The 19,304-nt window shown below is 47.8% G+C and overlaps 1 protein-coding gene across 2 annotated transcripts in view; it reads left to right on the plus strand.

The window, feature by feature from the left end:
- LOC146334617 (semaphorin-7A-like) overlaps positions 1 to 15,505 on the plus strand; it is a 39,093-nt gene extending 23,588 nt beyond the window's left edge. For both annotated transcript variants that reach the window (XM_084824786.1, XM_084824785.1), the window contains exons 9-14: positions 324 to 432; positions 1,606 to 1,810; positions 2,324 to 2,439; positions 8,472 to 8,644; positions 10,514 to 10,569; positions 15,302 to 15,505. In XM_084824786.1, the coding sequence (XP_084680912.1) occupies positions 324 to 432; positions 1,606 to 1,810; positions 2,324 to 2,439; positions 8,472 to 8,644; positions 10,514 to 10,569; positions 15,302 to 15,333 (691 nt within the window). In that variant the 3' untranslated portion in view covers positions 15,334 to 15,505. The remainder of the gene's footprint in view (positions 1 to 323; positions 433 to 1,605; positions 1,811 to 2,323; positions 2,440 to 8,471; positions 8,645 to 10,513; positions 10,570 to 15,301) is intronic.
- The last annotated feature ends 3,799 nt before the right edge of the window (positions 15,506 to 19,304 follow it).

The raw sequence follows: 19,304 nt of genomic DNA on the forward strand, positions 1-19,304 counted from the left end.
CCGTTGTCAAGCACAGGGATGATTTGCGGGGAGGGGGGGACTGTTACAGCATGTGGGAAAGGGAAGGTTCACCCTTCCCTCCCCAGCTGCAATCCCCCTTGAAAATTGCCCCCTGCCTGGCAATTAAGCTGAGAAAAAAACCTTCCATGGCTACCAACAGAATAGATCTGGAGCTCTAGGAAATAGATATGGGGCTGGAGCCCCATAAGACCCTGAGCACCACAACTCTCCTACCGCTTGCATGCCGCCCGACTCGGGTGGGATTTCCGAGCTTTGCACAAAGATCATACTGTGATTGCTGGTTTTGTTCTGTTTTTCCAAAGGGGCTCCTCAGCTGTTTGCGCATACTCCATGGACAGAATCAGCTCCATTTTCAAGACTTCAAAATTCAAGGGCTTCACTGGCACCATTCCTGTGCCCAGACCAGGCATGGTAAGGTTAAGCCGAGACTCTGGATTTTCTCAATGAGGAATCCCTAAATGCCTCTTTCAGGTGGGGCTCTGTGCGTGTGCTGCAGTTCTGTGGGTGGGCAGGAAAAGCGTGATGTGTCGCCCTGGGCAGAGACCTTTTTTCGCTCAAAATTACCATTGATTGTATTACTTATTTATCCAAAGCAATTTTAACCCCGCTGTTTGGCCAAAAAGGGCTCCCAGAGCGGTTTATGAAGATTAATAATGACACTGTCCCTGCTCGCAGGCTTACCATCTAAAAGACACGACACAAAAGGAAACGGGATGGGGAGGGAAGAGGAAAGAATCAAAATTCAGGCACAAGATTCTTTGTTGCAAAGTTCAGCAGTTCACGGAGTTGGCTCTAAATGGAAGGGCTGCTGTTCCCTCTCCCTCCGATGGTCTCAGCAGTGGCCGCTGGCAGCCTTAGCCCTACGGGGCTCTTTCTCCCACTGGGGAAAAATAAATATGGGGAGCCTGTATCCTTTTCCCCTATGGGTGAGGAAACAGCTGGAAGAGCAGAAGGGACTGGTCGGGAAAGAATTAAGCAGCATCTCCTGGACCACCCTTTCTCCACTCAGGTGCAGCTTCTCCAGGACTGCTGTGGGTTAAAAAGGAAAAGCAGAACCCACCGAACTTCACCTAATGAGCTCAGTGAAGACTTGAACCCTGATCTCCCTCGTCCCAGGATGTCTCTCTTTTTGCTTCATTCTCTTAGCCTTGAAGATTTGCCTGTTTTCTATGGCTTTTCCATAGAAGAGTCTTACTGGGCTGCTGATGGTTTTCAGTTGAAATTATTCAGTTCAGTCATGTATTTATTTCATTTCTATACCACCCAATAGCCAGAGTTCTCTGGGTGGGTCACAAAAATTACTCTCTATTGGATTTTAGTTTCTTCCTGGACTGGGTAGGCGCTTCTGTTTTTTTTTTTTTAATCGGTTCTTTGAATTATTGTGAAGTCTGTGATTTGCATATTATTCTGGAAGTTGCCTTGAGGGGATGTGTTTTTTATCCTGGAAGCCCGCTTATAAACATTTTAAAATACAATACATAGCTTTTGACATTGCAGATTTTTGTATGGAATGTTGAATTCTTCTCTTCCTTTCCTTTTTGCCACTTGGCTTGTCCCGGCCTGCCTTTCTCTCCTCCATCTCAGTGCGTGGAACAGGACACCTACCCGCTCGTGCCCAGGACGACGCTGGCGTTCATTAAGGATCACCCGGAAATAGACACCGTCATCTACCCAGATGAGCAACAACCCCTGTACGTGCTCCAGAATAATGACACTTACAACCGAGTGGTGGTGGATAGAGTGCGAGACGCCAACAACGTGCTGCATGATGTTCTCTTCCTTGGAACAGGTGAGCTCAGCCTGCATGGAAGAGGGTGGCAGAAGATCTCCTTCCAGGAGGGAACCCCTTTTTTTGTAGAATTGCTTCACAGCGAGGACCGTGATCGACAGCAACGAACAACAGGGACGGGGGAAAGCAGGATGCTCAAATTGCTCTGGCTCAATTCCGCAGCCATTCGTACCACCCCATGGGGAAATGTAAGGGGGGATTTGAAGGGATTTGAAGGCAGGGCCAACCCACCCACCCCAAACCCCAGCCTGTTTTAGCTGAAAGCTTTTACTGCCAGTAACTAAGCCTTAGGAGAAGGATTTCGACTTTTTAGAATGGGGGGAAGATGTGCAAAAGCCAGGAGAAGGGGGCATGGCCATCTGGAGATCTGGATTTGGCCCACCGGGCTGAGATTAAAACACCCCTGAACTAGACCCACAATTGTCTGGAGAACGGAGCGGCCTCCCAAGAATTGAGTTCTCAGCCATCCCATCCTGAGTCTAAACAGAACCTCTGCTTCTCGCATCTCGCCAGCCAAAGGGAAGATTCACAAGGTGCTCCGCAGCAAAGAACAGACGGTGATCATCGCTGAAATAAGCCCCTTCAAGGTAGAAGCGCCCGTCTCCTCTATGATCCTGGACGCCACCACGGTAAGAGAGAGTCTGGGCCTGGTGCCAGCAAGCAGCATCCTTGGGGAAAACACCAAGGGCCCAGCAGGCCCCCTGTGCCGCTGACACCTGGCGCAGAGAGGTCAGCCGCATGGCCGGAGTGAGCACATGAGGGACCCCAGTAAAAGGTCATCGAGGCAACATCACAGGAGGGACCAACCATTGTGCTTTGTGCCGGGGGCCCCAAACCTGGAGCTGGAAGCCTCCACCCTGTCCCAACGTGCCTCTATCCACCATGAATAAAAGGGCAGGCTTCTCTTTCTCTACCTGTGAAGTGTTGAAGCCTACAGAGGCAAAGAGGGAAAATGGTCAGGCTTAGAGGCCTGGGGTTTTTTTTGTCGGGCGGGGATATCCCTGAGAGGAGTAGTTTCATCTCCCCAGTTCAGTCTCATTTCCCCACTTAAGTTTCAGTCTCATTTCCCCACTGGAGTTTCATTTCTTCAGGTTTCATAGAATCATAGAATAGTAGGGTTGGAAGGGGCCTACAAGGCCATCGAGTCCAACCCCCTGCTCAGTGCAGGAATCCCAGTCAGAGCATCCCTGACAGGTGGCTGTCCAGCCTCGCCTTGAACGCCTCCAGTGTGGGAGAGCCCACCGCCTCCCTAGGGAATGGGTTCCAGTGTCGTATTGCTCTAACAGTCAGGAAGTTTTCCCGATGTTCAGCCGGAATCTGGCTTCCTGCAACTTGAGCCCATTATTCCATGTCCTGCACTCTGGGATGACCAAGAAGAGATCCTGGCCTTCCTCTCTGTGACAACCTTTCAAGGACTTGAAGAGTGCTATCCTATCTCCCCTCAGTCTTCTCTTCTCAAGGCTAAACATGCCCAGTTCTTTCAGTCTCTCTTCACAGGGCTTTGTTTCCAGTCCTTTGATCATCTTGGTTGCCCTCCTCTGAACCCTCTCCAGTTTGTCTGCATCCTTCTTAAAGTGTGGTGCCCAGAACTGGACACAGTACTCCAGATGAGGCCTAACCAGTGCTGAGTAGAGGGGAACTAGTACTTCCCAGGATTTGGAAGCTATGCTTCTATGAATGCAGCCCAAAAGAGCATTTGTCTTTTTTGCAGCCACATCACATTGTTGGCTCATCTTCAGCTTGTGATTGACAACAATTCCAAGATCCTTCTCGCTTGTAGTGTGGTTGAGCCACGTATCCCCCATCTTGTAACTGTGCATTTGGTTTCTTTTTCCGAGGTGCAGAACTTGGCATTGATCCCTATTAAATGTCATTCTGTTGTTTTCTGCCCAGCGCTCCAGTCTATCCAGATCACTTTGAATTTTGTTTCTGTCTTCCAAAGTATTAGCTGTCCCGCCTAATTTTGTGTCATCTGCAAATTTGATCAGCATTCCCTGCACCTCCTCCTCCAAGTCATTAATAAAAATGTTGAAGAGCACTGGGCCCAGGACTGAGCCCTGCGGTACCCCACTCATTACCCCTCCCCAGTTTGAGAAGGTCCCATTGAGAAGCACTCTTTGAGTCCAATTCTGTAGCCAACTGTGGATCCACCGGATTGTGGTTTCATCTAGCCCACTTTGAGCTAGTTTGCTCATCAGGAGATCATTGGGCACTTTGTCGAAAGCTTTGCTGAAGTCGAGGTATATGATGTCTACAGCATTCCCACGGTCTACAAGGGAGGTTACTTGATCAAAAAATGAGATCAGATTCGTCTGGCAGGACTTGTTTTTGACAAATCCATGTTGGCTTCGAGTAATCATGGCATTGTTTTCAAGGTGCTTACAAATGGATTGCTTTATCATCTGCTCCAGAATTTTCCCTGGGATTGATGTCAGACTGACTGGTCTGTAGTTCCCAGGTTCCTCCTTTTGACCCTTTTTGAAGATAGGGACAACATTAGCCATCCTCCAGTCATCTGGCACTTCCCCCATCCTCCATGATTTCTCAAAGAAAATAGACAGTGGTTCTGAGAGTTCTTTTGCCAGTTCCTTCATTACTCTAGGGTGCAGTTCATCTGGCCCTGGAGATCTGAACTCATTCAAAGTAATGAGGTGTTCCTTGACCATATGCCTATCGATCTCAAGCTGCAATCCTGCCCCTTCAGCCTGCACTTCGCCTTTGGTCATAGACCCTCTTTGGGGAGAAGACTGAGCCAAAGTAGGAACTGAGCACCTCTGCCTTTTCTTTGTCATCTGTTATCGTTTTGCCATCCTTATTTAATAGCTGAACAACCGTTTCTTTCCTCTGCCTTTTACTATGCATGTAGCTGAAGAAAGCCTTTTTGTTGTTTTTAGCATCCCTCGCTAACCTCAGCTCGTTCTCAGTTTTAGCCTTCCTGACGCCATCCCTGCAATTCTGTGCTACCTGCCTGTACTCTTCCTTTGTTACTTGGCCTTCTTTCCACTTCCTATATGTGTCCTTTTTTGTTTTCAGGTCATCCCTAAGCTTTTTGCGAAGCCACATTGGCTTCTTCTGTTGTCTTCCACCTTTTCTTCTTGTTGGAATTATTTGTGATTGTGCCTTGAGAATTTCCTTTTTTAAAAGCTCCCACCCATCTTGGACTCCTTTTCTCGTTAGCGTCGCTTGACATGGGACCTTACTGATCATTGTTCTGAGTTTATTAAAATCAGCTTTCCTAAAATCCAGGATATGCGTTTGACTACACTCGGCTTTTGCTTCCCTTAGAACCAAGAACTCAAGTGCAACATGGTCGCTTTCCCCCAGAGTTCCTGTAACTGCTACTTTATCCACTAAGTCATCTCTGTTGGTTAGGATCAAGTCAAGGATAGCCGATCCTCTAGTTCCTTCCTCTACTTTCTGTAGGAGGAAGTTATCCGCCACACAAGTCAGGAATTTCCTGGAGGGGCCATGTTTTGCAGAATTTGTCTCCCAACAAATATCGGGGAAATTGAAGTCCCCCATTACTACTACATCATGCTTCCTTAACACATTGGCTATTTGCTTTTCAAAAGTTTCATCCTCATCTTCTCCTTGGTTGGGTGGCCGGTAGTAGACTCCGACTACCAGGTTCCTTTTATTCTTTGCTCCATTTATTTTGATCCAGATGCTCTCGATGGGGCTACCAAGCTCATCCTCCTGTATTTCTGTGCAGAGATATGTATTTTTCACATACAGTGCAACCCCACCTCCCTTTCTGTTCCTCCTGTTCTTTTTGAACAAGTTATATCCTTCAATTGCTGTATTCCAGTCATAAGAGTCATCCCACCAAGTCTCAGTTATACCTATCAAGTCATAATTTCCCTCCTGTATTAAGAGTTCAAGTTTGTTCTGTTTGTTTCCCATACTCTGGGCAATAGCATATAGACATCGAAGACCAGGTGCTTCATAGTCTGGCTTTCTTCCTACATGTGTCTGAAGACTATTATTGGGCGCTATCAGAGCTGTTCTCTCCGTTGCAGTGCATGCGCCTACGTCCATTGTTACCCCCAACATTACATCTCCCTTCCCCGTAGCATTCAGTTTAAAGCCCTCCTGATGAAGTTCTTCATGCTGTGGCCCAACACATTCTTCCCATCCTTTGTGAGGTGCAACCTGTCCCTTGCCAACAGCCCATCTTCCAGGAAGTATAGCCTGTGGTCCCAGAATCCAAATCTCTCTCATCGGCACCACCTTCATAGCCAGTCATTCACCCGGAATATTTTTCGTTCCCTTTCTATCCCTCTTCTAACTACTGGAAGGATGGATGAGAAAACTATCTGGGCCCCAAAGTTCTTGAGTTTCCTTCCCAGAGCTTCAAAGTCTGACGTGATTTCTTCGTAGCTCCGCTTGGCGGTATCATTTGTTCCCACATGGATGAGAAGAAAGGGATACCTGTCAGTGGGCTTTATGAGTGCAGGCAACCTTTCAGTCACATCTCTAATTCGTCCTCCCGGGAGACAACATACCTGGCGAGTCCACGGGTCTTCGTGACATACTTAGGTCTCGATTCCATGCAGCAAGGAGTCTCCCACTACTACCACTCTTCTCTTCTTGTTGTTGTAGGCCTGGGTTTCATCGCCTCTGTTTGACTGACCTTCAGCCTCTTGCTCGCTCTCATGTAGGTTCCCCTGTGATTCTTCCTCTGCAGGCTGTCCTCCAGTCTCATCCGCAAGTACCTGGAATTAGGGATGTACAAAAGGTACTTACCTTTCCGCGGATTATGCTGATGCTGGGGGGGAGGCGTTCCGTCCCTCCCCCCGGAATCCTGGCCGGGGGGAGAGGCACTCCATTTCTCCCCCCCGGAATCCTGGCCGGCTGGCTCCGCTCCACAGGGATTCTGCAGAGCCGCTGGCCGGCTCCGCCAGCAGCCAGACATCTGGCCGCTGGCTAGCAGGGACGCAAATGGCGGCGGCCGTAGCCGCCGCCATTTGTGTCCCTGCAGTCAGCCGTGATAGGCTACGTAAATGTTTACATAGCCTATCACGGCTGATTTAAAACAAAAAACGTGCGTACACGTTTTTTGTACCCATGGGCACCGCCATTTGCATTCCTTATTTTGGCACGTCTTAGTCTACGTAAACATTTACGTAGACTAAGACGGCGAAAATAAGGGGAACTCAAATAGCGTAGACGCTACGCTACTTGCGTTCCCCTTATTTTCGCCATCTTAGTCTACGTAAATGTTTACGTAGACTAAGACGTGCCAAAATAAGGAACGCAAATGGCAGCGCCCATGGGTGCCGCCATTTGCGTACGCACATGTTTTTTTAAAAAATCAGCTGTGATAGGCTATGTAAACATTTACGTAGCCTATCACGGTGTTTTTTTAAAATCTAGCCATGATAGGCTACGTAAATCTTTACGTAGCCTATCACGTTTTTTTGTTTTGGTTTGGTTTTTTTACCTGGAAATGGCGGCAGCGGCAGCCGGTTGGAAGACCGGCTGCCACAGCCACCGCCGCCGAACCGCCACCAGAGCCACCACCGGAGCTGCCGTCGCCAGGAAGATCCGCCTAAGGTAAGTCCCATCCCGGGGGGGCGCAGGGGGCCGTTCCGCCACCGATTTCAGGGGGCCGAATGCGCTGACATTCGGCCTCCCCGAGATCCGTGGCGGAACTTTCGTACATCCCTAATTGGTTCCACAGCTCTACTGCTTCCACTGGTACAGAGTGGCGTCTAGTTCTTCTTCTCCTAACTGTCACCCTTTTCCAAGGAGTATCCTCTACTCCATTTTTCTTCACCTCAGCATTTCCCACTGCCTCATCTTGCTGTTGCTCTTCAAGCTTCTGGTCTTCCCTTTGCTGCTGTAGTTCCCCCATTCTGTCCAAGAACTCTTCGTGTTCTCTTATTCCCCGGAGGGTCAACAGTCGCCGCTCCAGTCCACTTACTTTTTCTTCCAGCAGCGTGATCAACTTGCACTTGTTGCAGGTGTAGGCCATGTTGTTCTCAGGCAAGAAAACAAACACTGCACACACCTCGCAGGTCACCACCACCGGAGAGTCTTGTCCTTCCATAGCCTCTTTTCCCTTTTTGTGTCTAGCTTTGTGATTGTTCTAGACTAGCCTGTGCCTGTTCCTGTACTTAGTAGAGGTTAAAAGCAGAGTCCCACTTGTGTGAAAGTGTGTGTTACAAGACAAATAAATGGAAAAAAGTTAGTTAAAAATAAAATAAAATAAAAAGGGGGGGGGGAAACGTTAGAGGCCTCCCCCTTGACCTCCCGTACCAAACTCCCCTGGCCAACTCCTGTTTGCTCCCCCTGTTCTGTTTGAAACAGTACTTTCGGTTTTCATAGAATCATAGAATAGTAGGGTTGGAAGACTGTCGAGTGCAACCCCCTGCTCACTGCAGGAATCCAAGTCAGGATTTGGGGGAGGAGGGTATAAAAAGAGAGAGTCAGAAAGACTGGAGCAGTGAGACCAGAGTCAGAAGACCAGAGAAGGAAGAAGCAGCTTAGAGGAGTCTAAGTGCAGCTAGGGTAAAGGAACTTGCAGATTGCAACGTTTATTTTCTCTTAATGCCGCAAAAGGCTCCTGCATTTCCTTGCACTGGATGGGACCCCAAGAGGCAACCTTGCATTAGTAACTACTTTCCCCCTGCCCTGTAATCTGTCTTCCCTCTGGCAGGGCCACCTGTATGTGAGCACCGAGTTCGAGGTGATGCGCCTGCCGCTGACGGACTGTGACCAGTACAATGAGAACTGCTGGAAGTGTCTCCTGGCTCGCGACCCATACTGCGGGTGGGATGTGGATGGGAAGAGCTGCTCCGCCATCTCCCAAGACAGAAACCACACTGGCAGGTCTGCTGAAGAGGCGAAGGGGAGAGGGTGTGGGAGAGGGTGGCCCCTGCCTGATCCACTGACCCGGAGCAATCGCCTGTTCCTCGCACCTATGGCTTGTGGTAGTCGCTGGTGCCACAGTCCCAGCAGCTGCATTTCCTTGTGACATGGTGCACATGGGTGCTGCATGGGTGTGTGGTGTCATGAGGAGACCCTGGGGCACTACCAGCGCAACAGGCAGAATGAGGAGGCCGCTACAGACCCTGAGCAGGAATCATGCTAAGGGTGCGCCCACAACATTGTGTCGCAAACCGGTGCCCTCTAGGGTTTTTGAACTATTATTTATTTATTCACAGCCAGTGTGGCGTATGGGTGAGAATGTTGGACAGGGACTCGGGAGATCCGAGACTCCGCTCGGCCGTGAAGCTCACTGGGTGTCTTTGGGCCAGTCACTGATTCTGAGCCTAACCTACCTCACAGGGCTGTAGTCAGGATAAAATGGAGAGAAGGAGGACCATCTATGCCGCCTTGGGCTCCATAGAGGAAAGGCAGCATACAGAAGCATAGAAACATGGAATAGTAGGGTTGGAAGGGGCTTCTAAGACCATCGCGTCCAACCCCTTGCTCAGTGCAGGAATCCAAGTCTGACAGGTGGCTGTCCAGCCTCGTCTTCAATGCGTCCAGTGTGGGAGAGCCCACCACCTCCCTAGGGAATGGGTTCCATTGTTGGATTGCTCTAGCAGCCCAGAACTGGACACAGTACTCCAGTCGAGGCCTAACCAGTGCTGAGTAGAGGGGAACTAGGACTTCCCAGGATTTGGAAGCTATGCTACTCTTAATGCAGCCCGAAAGAGCATTTGCCTGTTTTGCAGCCACGTCACATTGTTGGCTCATATTCAGCTTGTGATCTACCACAATTCCAAGATCCTTCTCGCTTGCCCTTCTCGCAATAGCTGAGCCAAGTATCCCCCAACTTGTAACTGTGCATTTGGTTTCTTTTTCCTAGGTGCAGAACTTGGCATTGATCCCTATTAAATTTCATTCTGTTGTTTTCTGCCCAGCGCTCCAGTCTATCAAGATTACTTTGAATTTTGTTCCTGTCTTCCAGGGTATTAGGTATCCCGCCCAATTTTGTGTCATCTGCAAATTGGATCAGCATTCCCTGCACCTCCTCCTCCAAGTCATTAATACAAATGTTGAAGAGCACTGGGCCCAGGACTGAGCCCTGCCTTACCCCGCTTGTTACCTCTCCCCAGTTTGAGAAGATCCCATTGATAAGCACTCTTTGAGTCCAGTTCTGTAGCCAACTGTGGATCCACCTGTTACATATATATGTAGATGATAGATAGATGATAGACAGACAGACAGATAGACAGCCCTTCTTCCAGGGTGGTGTACACAACATTAAAACAAACAAATTCATATATATTTTTAAATCATACAATTACACATTAAAAGACCAATTAAAACAACAACTCTTCAACCAGCAAGCCAAACAAAAGCACAACAGTCAGTTCAGTTTAAAAAAACAATTACACTGTTAAAATTCGAAAATGTTAAAATGCTTGGAGAAAAAGAATGTTTGAATCTGGCACAGAAAAGAAAACAAAGTCAGTACTAAGCATATCTCTTTTGGGATGGCGTTCCAAAATTGGGATGCCGCCACAGAGAATTGGGTGCTCCTTTGCAAATGCATAGTATATGTCTCCCAGTGATGGTATTTGGCCTACAACCCCCATAATCCTTGACCATTGGTCATGCTGGCTGGGGCTTTTGGGAATTGTAGTCAAAAACATCTGGAGGGCACGAGGATACCTACCCCAGAACTAGATGGATCTTTGGTGTGACTCAGCACGGCTCTTCTGATATTCTCACATTCTCCTTCAACAGGTTGCTTCAGAGCCTGGATTCACCCAACATCACATACATGTGTGAAACGGCAGAAGGTAAGCCAGTCAGCACAGCATCAGCCCTCCTGGCATACGACCCAAATGCTGGGTAGAGCTGGGTGACCTTGAGGGCGTGGTTGATGGAGAAAAACCCTACTTCAGTCAAGGCTGCCTTCAAGGTTGATAACAACACTTTGGATTGAGCCAGGAAACAGATTAGGGGCTGTTGTCTCAAAATTGTTTCTCCTGTTTCTCTCTCACTCTCACGCTCTCTCTCTGCTCCTCCCTCTTCACCTTTCTGTCTCTTTAAATTTTGAACGTTGAAGAAAAATTAGCGCAGGAGGCCCTCAAGAAAGTGAGCGTGGACTCCACCAGCTATATCTACTTGCCCTGCCCTTTGCGATCTCACCATGCCATCTATACTTGGATTAAGGATGACAAGACTTACCCGTGCTCAATGGATGAGCAGTCCTGCACTCTTCGCTTTGGGGAGAGTACTCCGATGGATCAGGGCGTCTTCAAATGCACCGCCAAGGAAGAAGGTTACCAAGAGGAAATAACAGCCTTCAAAGTCACACTCAACAGTGGTAGGATCCCAGAAGTCTCCTTGGCCGTGGTGGCGACGGGCTTTTTGTTCCTTACCATAACTATTCTGTTGCTATAGGCCAGACTGGTGGATAGGAGTGGATCTCATCACACTGCCAACTAAATGTCCTTTTTCTTTTTTTAAATAGAAGTCTGAGTCTGGTCACTCCTGTTAAATCCCTTTGCCCATGTTTGCATCTTGGACAAATTACACTTGGTTCAACACATCGCTCTCAAATCTGGACGTTCTAGCTGTAAACATTCTTCTCCAAGTCCACCACTGCATCCCACCATAAAGAGAGGTTCTTTTTTCGCTTTTGGAATGACACTTCACTGGGAAAAGTCAACCAAGTTACAGCAAGATCAAGGAAGGCAAAATAATAACTGATTTTTGCATCTCAGTGTTTATTGGGGTGGGTTACTGATGCAAGTGGTTGTCTGAGTCATTCTGGACTGAATCTAAAGAACATTTCATTCCCTGGTTGCCCTTTCCCAACTTGGCTTGCCCACAGCTTTGAAAAGCAAAACATTTTCAAGTAGCAAGAGAAATATACTTCACAAATTAAATGTTACATTTCTATTTTGGGCCATGTATGTAATTCGTCTTGTTGCACGTGCTACCTAACTGTGAAATCTTTACCACTAGAGGGCACGAGATGGATTATGGATCCTGACCTACCGTGACAGAGTCGGGTTATGTGGCAAAAATATGTGGCTGTTTGGAGCAAACGTTGGCCAAACTCTGCCTTATTTCATAAGCCGGCTGCCAATACAGCTGTCAACATCTGCCAGAATTTAAAGCGTCGGTGGGCAAATCCGCCCAGAAGCAAATACCATGAAAAGCATAGAGTTAAGACTCTCTGCAGTCATAACCTCATGCCAATGATTCCAGCTGTCTCATTCCAACCATGTAAGGAATGTCTGTGTAAAGACCCACCCTGTATAACCTTATATTCTAAAAGAGCATGCAATCAACACATTTTGTCTCAAAAATCCTCAAGAAGGATCCGTAAAGGAGATGGAGTCAGCCAAAAGGAAAGAGTCAGTTGCGAAGGAACAAAAAACTTGGGTTGTGTGACTGGCCAACGGTCAAGAAAATGTTAGGGTTTTATAGTACATAACTGAATGACACTGTTGCATGAGATGGCTGAAGTGTGCATTTGGGTGGAATTGAAAAGGAACTTTCTTTTCCAAGTCGTTTGAACTGTGAAGGAGAGTGGCCAGGGAGCTTTCGGGGTTCCTGCACCTCCATTCCCAAGTTATTGGACAAATTGGCAGGCAGACTGGCATTCTTATGAAAGGGAATAGCAGTGGTAGAATGGATACCAGGTATCAGAGCATTCCTCTTCCAGAGTCTAGTAGCGGGTCAAAGGCTGGGCGAACATCCTCGAGTCCAATCTGGGAATAAGCCAGGCCTACTTGGATTATTTTGCTGGGCGTCCGTGGATGTCCAGGAAAAATCTAGTAGGCCCAGAAAATGTCTAGGCCTAACATCGAGAGAGACTTTCTGGGTGGGAACTTTTCCCAAAACACCTTCCCACAGGAGTGACCACTCATGGCAGGACTGCCTCCATTTTGAATTTACTAGCACAGGGTTTTGAGATGACATGAAATTAAATACCGGGCCAAGGAACATTGCTCAAAGAATTCCATTCAGGACATATCTAAGTTATGTCAGTTTTATACCGGTTGACTGTCAGGACTTCGCCCAAAGATTCCTGAGAGTTGTCGTTTCACCAAACTAAACTACACATCCCAGGATTCCTCTGCAGAGAAGGACTAGCTATTAAACTGGATCACGTCTTTGGTGTAGGTCTACTACCTTCAATCTTCCCTCACACTCCTGATTGACATCACTGCTGCTTTTTTACCTGTGGCCCTTCATCGTGTCAATTTGGCTATATCATACGAACAGTTTATTGTGCCTTCTAAGCTACTTTAGAAGCAGCTTCACCTACATCCATTTTGTCAGATTTTGTGAACATCAAGCCAGGAGCGTGATGTGGCATCTAAAAAAGCTAATGCAATCTTGGCCTGTATTAACAGAAATGTAGTGCCTGGACAACAGGAAACAATTGGGCTGGTCTGCACTGGTCAGGCTGTATCTGTGTCTAGTTCTAGGTGTCACGTTTTAAGAAGAACACTGATAAAATGGAGGAGGATGACCACAAGAAAGTGGCCAGGATTTGGAGGGGTGTGTGTGTCTGAAAACCAAATCCTATGAGGAATGGTTGAAAGAGATAGGTACATTTAGGCTGGAGAAGGGAAAGTTAAGAGGATTCCTAATGGTGGCCAGACTAATGGATGGGAATTGCAGGGAAGCAGATTTTGGCAAAACAGTAGGAGAAACTTCCTAATGTCAAGAGCTGTTCGACAGTGAAACAGATTGACACCGGAGTTAGTGGGCTCCTTTTTGCTGGAAGCACTTAAGCAGAGGCTGGACAGCCATTTGTCAGGGATGCTGTGTTTGCATCCTGTACTGCAGATCCTGAATTGAGCAGTGGGGGTTGGACTAGATGATCTCTGCGGTGCAAGCCCTAAAATTCTAAATCTCTCTCCTTCTTCTGTCCTGGTGCTTTCTGATAGTTGTCACAAAAGGCTTTTCCCTCTCTTTTTGTGATTATTATTTAAGCGATATATTTTTTAGAAAATTTATATGAAATCTGATTTCATATAAATATATGAAATATATTTATATGGGAGAAATAAATTCCTGAGGGGAGGGGGGAAATGGTAAATGTAATCTTAAATAAATGTTACTAATGGACCATATAGCTTAAAAAGCATTAGGGGTAGTAATTAATGTTACTCCTACATAGGGTAGACCCATTAAATCAAGGGGACTTATGTTTGTCATGACTAATTTAAGGCCCATTCATTTCAATGGGTTTACTCAACCTAGGACTAACATTGGATACTGCTTTAAGATTGCAGTCCTATGTACACTTAGGCTGGGAGTGAATCCCATCGAAGTCAATGGATCTGTGTACAGATTCAGTGGCTTGCGCTGACATTACAATACACTTCTCCCAATCCAGTTAGGGAGTGTCTGCCAAAGAAAGTTTCTGGGGTGTGTCCACAGCTAGTTTGGGAACCACGCAGAACACTGAGAATGTGGATTCTCTCTTGCCACGCAGAACACTGAGAATGTGGATTCTCTCTTGATAGGTTAGCAACAACCAGCTGTTTAGGGGGGCGGAGGACACTGGAATTAACCCCCCACCCCCAGGCTCTCACCACAGTTATGGGCACACAGCGAGGATGGCCTTACGTCCAAGGAAGCATGCAGAATATTAGGCTGTCTGTAGCTCAGCTTAAGTTTTGGATCTGTATTTTTTATCCCTTTTGCTCATTCCTGTGCTCACTCAGGAGGAGGCTGTGATATCCCAGCCCTCTTTCTATCTAGACCAGAGTGCAAATTACTCAATTTAGGACTTACCCAGTTATGCGGCACATCTAGGGAATGATAGCTTTTTGAGGGAGGGGGGTGTTTGCTTTTTTGCCTGTTCTTTCACCGAAACAATGGCACACATCTCTTCCATTATTAAGCTGATGCTTGTATACATATGTATACAGACATCATGGGTATTTAAATGATATTACCATCATTTACTGGGTTACTGGGCTGCACGATTCTGCATTTCCAGCAGGCCTTATCCCTGCTACTGGAATTAGCTTTGGAGTTCAGTGCAACTATGTGTTTTCTGGGAGCTGTGTAGATATTTTCTGTATATGCACCTCAGAACACACACACAGAAGATGGAGTTTTCTTACCCACAACAGTTCTTCTGTTCACACTAATGAATGGAGATGCTCCCTCCATGCAAAAGGACGGATGTACAGAAACATTGTCCATCCTTTTTTAAACCAGAGCATTCACTGATCACAGACAAAAGGAAAGCAAGAGCTACAATCCATCTGAGTGCTGTTCACTTAAGCCTAGCACACTTCAGAATGAATCTCCAGAAACCACTGGATACCAGAAGTTGTACTGGCTCTTTGGAGGTGTGTTAATGCCTGCACTGCCATTTTGTAGGGCCAGAGGCCAAAATATAAGTGACTTCTCTGGGAAATAAGAAGTGATAGAGGTTGTTTCATTATCTTTTCCCAGCACATGGTCTGTTCCCTGTCCAGATTCTGCTTTGCTGTTTATTGAAAGCGCTGATCTGTACTGACCTCTCCATCCCTGTTTTCCACCATCTAGGAGGAGGAGGGGAGAGAAATAAAAGTGATTGAACATTGAACAAAGTGTGTGTCTCAGCTGACGCCTGAATCTATGACTTGGCAGAGCAACCACCATCACTTCCAAGATTCAGTGTAATTGCACCGTGTAAGTGCAAACAATTACTATTGGGCTATATCCTGAGAATCTCAGCCTTCATTAAAAACAAACAAGTATCTAGTCCTTATTAATCCAAAGTTTATTTATAGAATTGTTTGCTTTTTTAAAAACTATTTTTCAGTTGCGACATGCATGTGGCTATACCCTATGCTCCTATGCTTCCTTCTTGCCTTCCCACTTCTCCTTTTAGTTCTCCCTCTGTGTCTGCATTTAGACTGTAAGCTGTCTGGGGCAGAACCCCATGTTTTCTTTAGTTTGTATTAGCTTATAAATCCCTAACGTGCCATGTTCTTTGATGGCACTATATAAACAAACAGAAGGAAAGAAAAAGGAAGGTCCCGAAGAGGCTGCAATTCTCATACCTCCTGCAACATCCTTGCTAGTGCTTGAATTGGGCAGGGTGGAGGGCAAAAAAGACCCTTCTCACCCCTCTTGGAAACTCTGAATTTACTGAAATATTCTCTTTGATGTGTGGAAATGAGGGAGGTTTGATACATGCACACGCACACACACACCACTAGTCAGCGGGGAATTGTTGTAAGAGCAGAGCGGAACACGCTCACATGTTTGTTGTCTAGCTGGACAATGGATCATACTAGACACAGGTAAGACTCTGGAAGCGCTTTATTGCATGGCCATCAAGGCTCTCTGTCAGCAAAGGGGGCAGAGAGCCCCGTGTGTTCAGTGGGGTAAACTTTTATGCAGTGAAATACGTCACATATAGGGAAGAACTCTAGCCATGCTCTAGTAGCCACAATTCTTGGAGGCATTCACACAGTCTGTTATCTGAAAAGGGGCTGAATGTTCTTCCCCAGGACAGGGGTGGATGCTTGCCAGCTACTGACACTCAGTTACTGCACAAAGTACAATGTTATCAGCCCGCAGCCTGGGAAGGAACCCATTCTCCCTTACAATTCCCAGAGAAACTGCTGACAGGCTGTACTTTGCTTCTTACAGACTACGGTGCCAACAACATGAAATAACTCTGGTTAACACTTTAAGCTGAAGCATCTGTTGAACACCTTACACAGGTGCCACCGGCACTCATAACTGTGTTGCCATTCCAGGGTACACGCAACACGTTAGGGGCGAGGTTAAAAGATTCTTTCCACAGAATCTAGAAAGAAAAATTGGAGGCCATCCCTAGTAATAGAATAGCAGCAAGTTTCTTTTGAGACCAATGGCCCATCTCCTGCGCAGAGAATCCCTATTTTGGAGTAAGGCCTGGGCATTGTGTTGAGAATACTGGTTGTCCAATGCGCTCCAACCAGAGCTGGCATCAAGGGTCAGCATGGTTGGGCATCTGCCAAGAGCCCAGTGCCCAGCAGGGGCCCACTGACAAGAGCCCCCTGGACTCGCTCCTCTTCTGCACCATTGCATCCTGCTTGTTCCCCTGCCTCTCGCTCCAGCCCAGACAGCGGTGGTGGTGAGGAGGAGGAGCAGGAGACATCATTGCCACCTTGCTCTCTGGCTCTTTGCCTGTCAAGCGAGCAAGTGGGAGCAATGAGGAGGAAGAGGAGGAAGGGCAAGGGCAGTCGGTGACAAGGGTAGTGAGAAGGTAGACTCACTGACAGAGTGGGCCCATTGCGGGGGCCTTGCCCAAAGGCCCCCTCCACCAAACCTGGCTCTAACACTGCTTCTCCAGTAAATCTCAAGACCTAGAGACCTGTAGAAACCGCAAAACAAGTTTGCATTAGCACCCTTAGGCCTGCTGTTCTACCACTGAGCCTCTGTTTCCCCCTCATGAGAATGGGCATGCAGCCAGCCAGTAAATCCTGGCTCCCCTAGACCCAGGGTGAGCACCCAGTCGTATAAAAATGATGACACAAAATTGGGCGGGATAGCTAATACCTTGGAAGACAGAAAGAAAATTCAAAGTGATCTTGATAGACTGGAGCGCTGGGCAGGAAACAACAGAATGACATTTAATAGGGATCAATGCCAAGTTCTGCACCTAGGAACAAGAAACCAAATGCACAGTTACAAGATGGGGGATACATGGCTCAACAACACTACAAGCGAGAAGGATCTTGGAATTGTTGTCGATCACAAGCTGAAGATGAGCCAACAATGTGATGTGGCTGCAAAAAAGGCAAATGCTATTTTGGGCTGCATTCATAGAAGCATAGCTTCCAAATCCCGGGAAGTACTAGTTCCCCTCTACTCAGCACTAGTTAGGCCTCATCTGGAGTACTGTGTCCAGTTCTGGGCACCACATTTTAAGAAGGATGCAGATAAGCTGGAGAGGGTTCAGAGGAGGGCAACGAAGATGATCAGGGGAATGGAAACAAAGCCCTATAAGGAGAGATGGAAAGAACTGGGCACGTTTAGCCTTGAGAAGAGAAGACTGAAGGGAGATATGATCACGCTCTTCAAGTCCTTGAAAGGTTGTCCCAGAGAGGAAGGCCAGGATCTCTTCTCGATCATCCCAGAGTGCGGGACACGGAATAATGGGCTCAAGTTGCAGGAAGCCAGATTCTGGCTGAACATCGGGAAAACTTCCTGACTGTTAGAGCAAGACGACAATGGAACCAATGACCTAGGGAGGCGGTGGGCTCTCCCGCACTGGAGGCGTTCAAGAGGAGGCTGTCAGGGATGCCCTGACTTGGATTCCTGCACTAAGCAGGGGGTTGGACTCGCTGGCCTTGTAGGCCCCTTCCAACCCTACTTTCTCTGATTCTATGATCTCCAGATGTTTTGGATGTCACCTCCCAGCATCCCCTGGCCATTGGCCATGGTGGCAGAGGCTTCTGGGAGTTGACCTGTGAAGCAAGTGGAGATCTGCCATCTGCCCCCCTGCAGGCCCTGTGGCTTGGTCAAGGGCACCACCACCCATCAGTAACGGTCCTTCTTCCCCTCAGGCTGCTCTGGGCCTCCCTTCCCAAGCGAGACTGAGCGGAAGACCAGCCAACGTATATATTACATTTCTATGCCACCCGTTCGACTAAGCCCTCCGGGCGGTTCACAGAAATTAAAACCCTGCGACACAGTGTGATTTTCTAAAAAGCCTTTGAAGGTTTGTTTGGTTTTAATTTCTGTGAACCGCCCGGAGAGCTTCGGCGACTGGGCGGTATAGGCATGAAAGAAAAAACCAAGGTTTTAAAGCAGCGTAAAAACCAGACTAAAAACCACACTGATTAGGGCATTGGGTGTGTGGTGAAACAAAACTCTGGCCACACAAAGGCCACACAAAGGTTTTAGGTTCAGAAACACACACTTGGCGCAACCCTAGGCTTGGCCGGGGCATGCTGGGAGTTCTAGGTTTTTTCTGCCTAAACAGGCACAGGATCGCGCCCTTGGGCAAGCAACAGTTAAAGCAGCCCTCCATTTTGTCTGGGAGAGGAAAGAGGGGCGTGTTGTGGTGTTACTGTGTTGGAACTGGAGGCCTGGACGTGGCAAAAGGCCTCAGGTGTGAGGCGAAGCCCCATAGAAGACACTGTGGGGCCAGCAATGGCCGCCTAACGGCATTTTTCTTTCCAGCCTCGCCTTCCAACCCCCCCCCCCGCTCCACCAACGCTCGCTGCTGATTGGCTGGCGCCTCCACTCTTCCTCTCCTATTGGTTGGGGTTTTTTTTAATATCCCCCAAGCTCCGCCTACGACGTTCCCGCCTTCCTTCGCCCTCGCGCTACCCGTCACGCGCCTTGCTCGTTCCTCATTGGCTACTCCGTCCCCCTCCTCCCTCCTCCGCCTCCTCTTGTTCCTTTAGGGAGCCGGCGCTGTCTTAAAAAAAAAAAAAGAAAGAAAGAAACTTGAGGGAAGCCTCGTGGGTCGGCCGCGGGAGGCGATTGGGCAAGACGCGCAAGGGGGCGTTGTGATTGGGCGGCGCGATATCTATATATATGAGGGCGGGGGCGGCGAATGCAC

This window comes from Heloderma suspectum, chromosome 17 (assembly GCF_057233095.1).
Source record: "Heloderma suspectum isolate Gila_16-S chromosome 17, 16-S_ref, whole genome shotgun sequence".
NCBI classification, from domain to species: Eukaryota; Metazoa; Chordata; class Lepidosauria; order Squamata; family Helodermatidae; genus Heloderma; species Heloderma suspectum.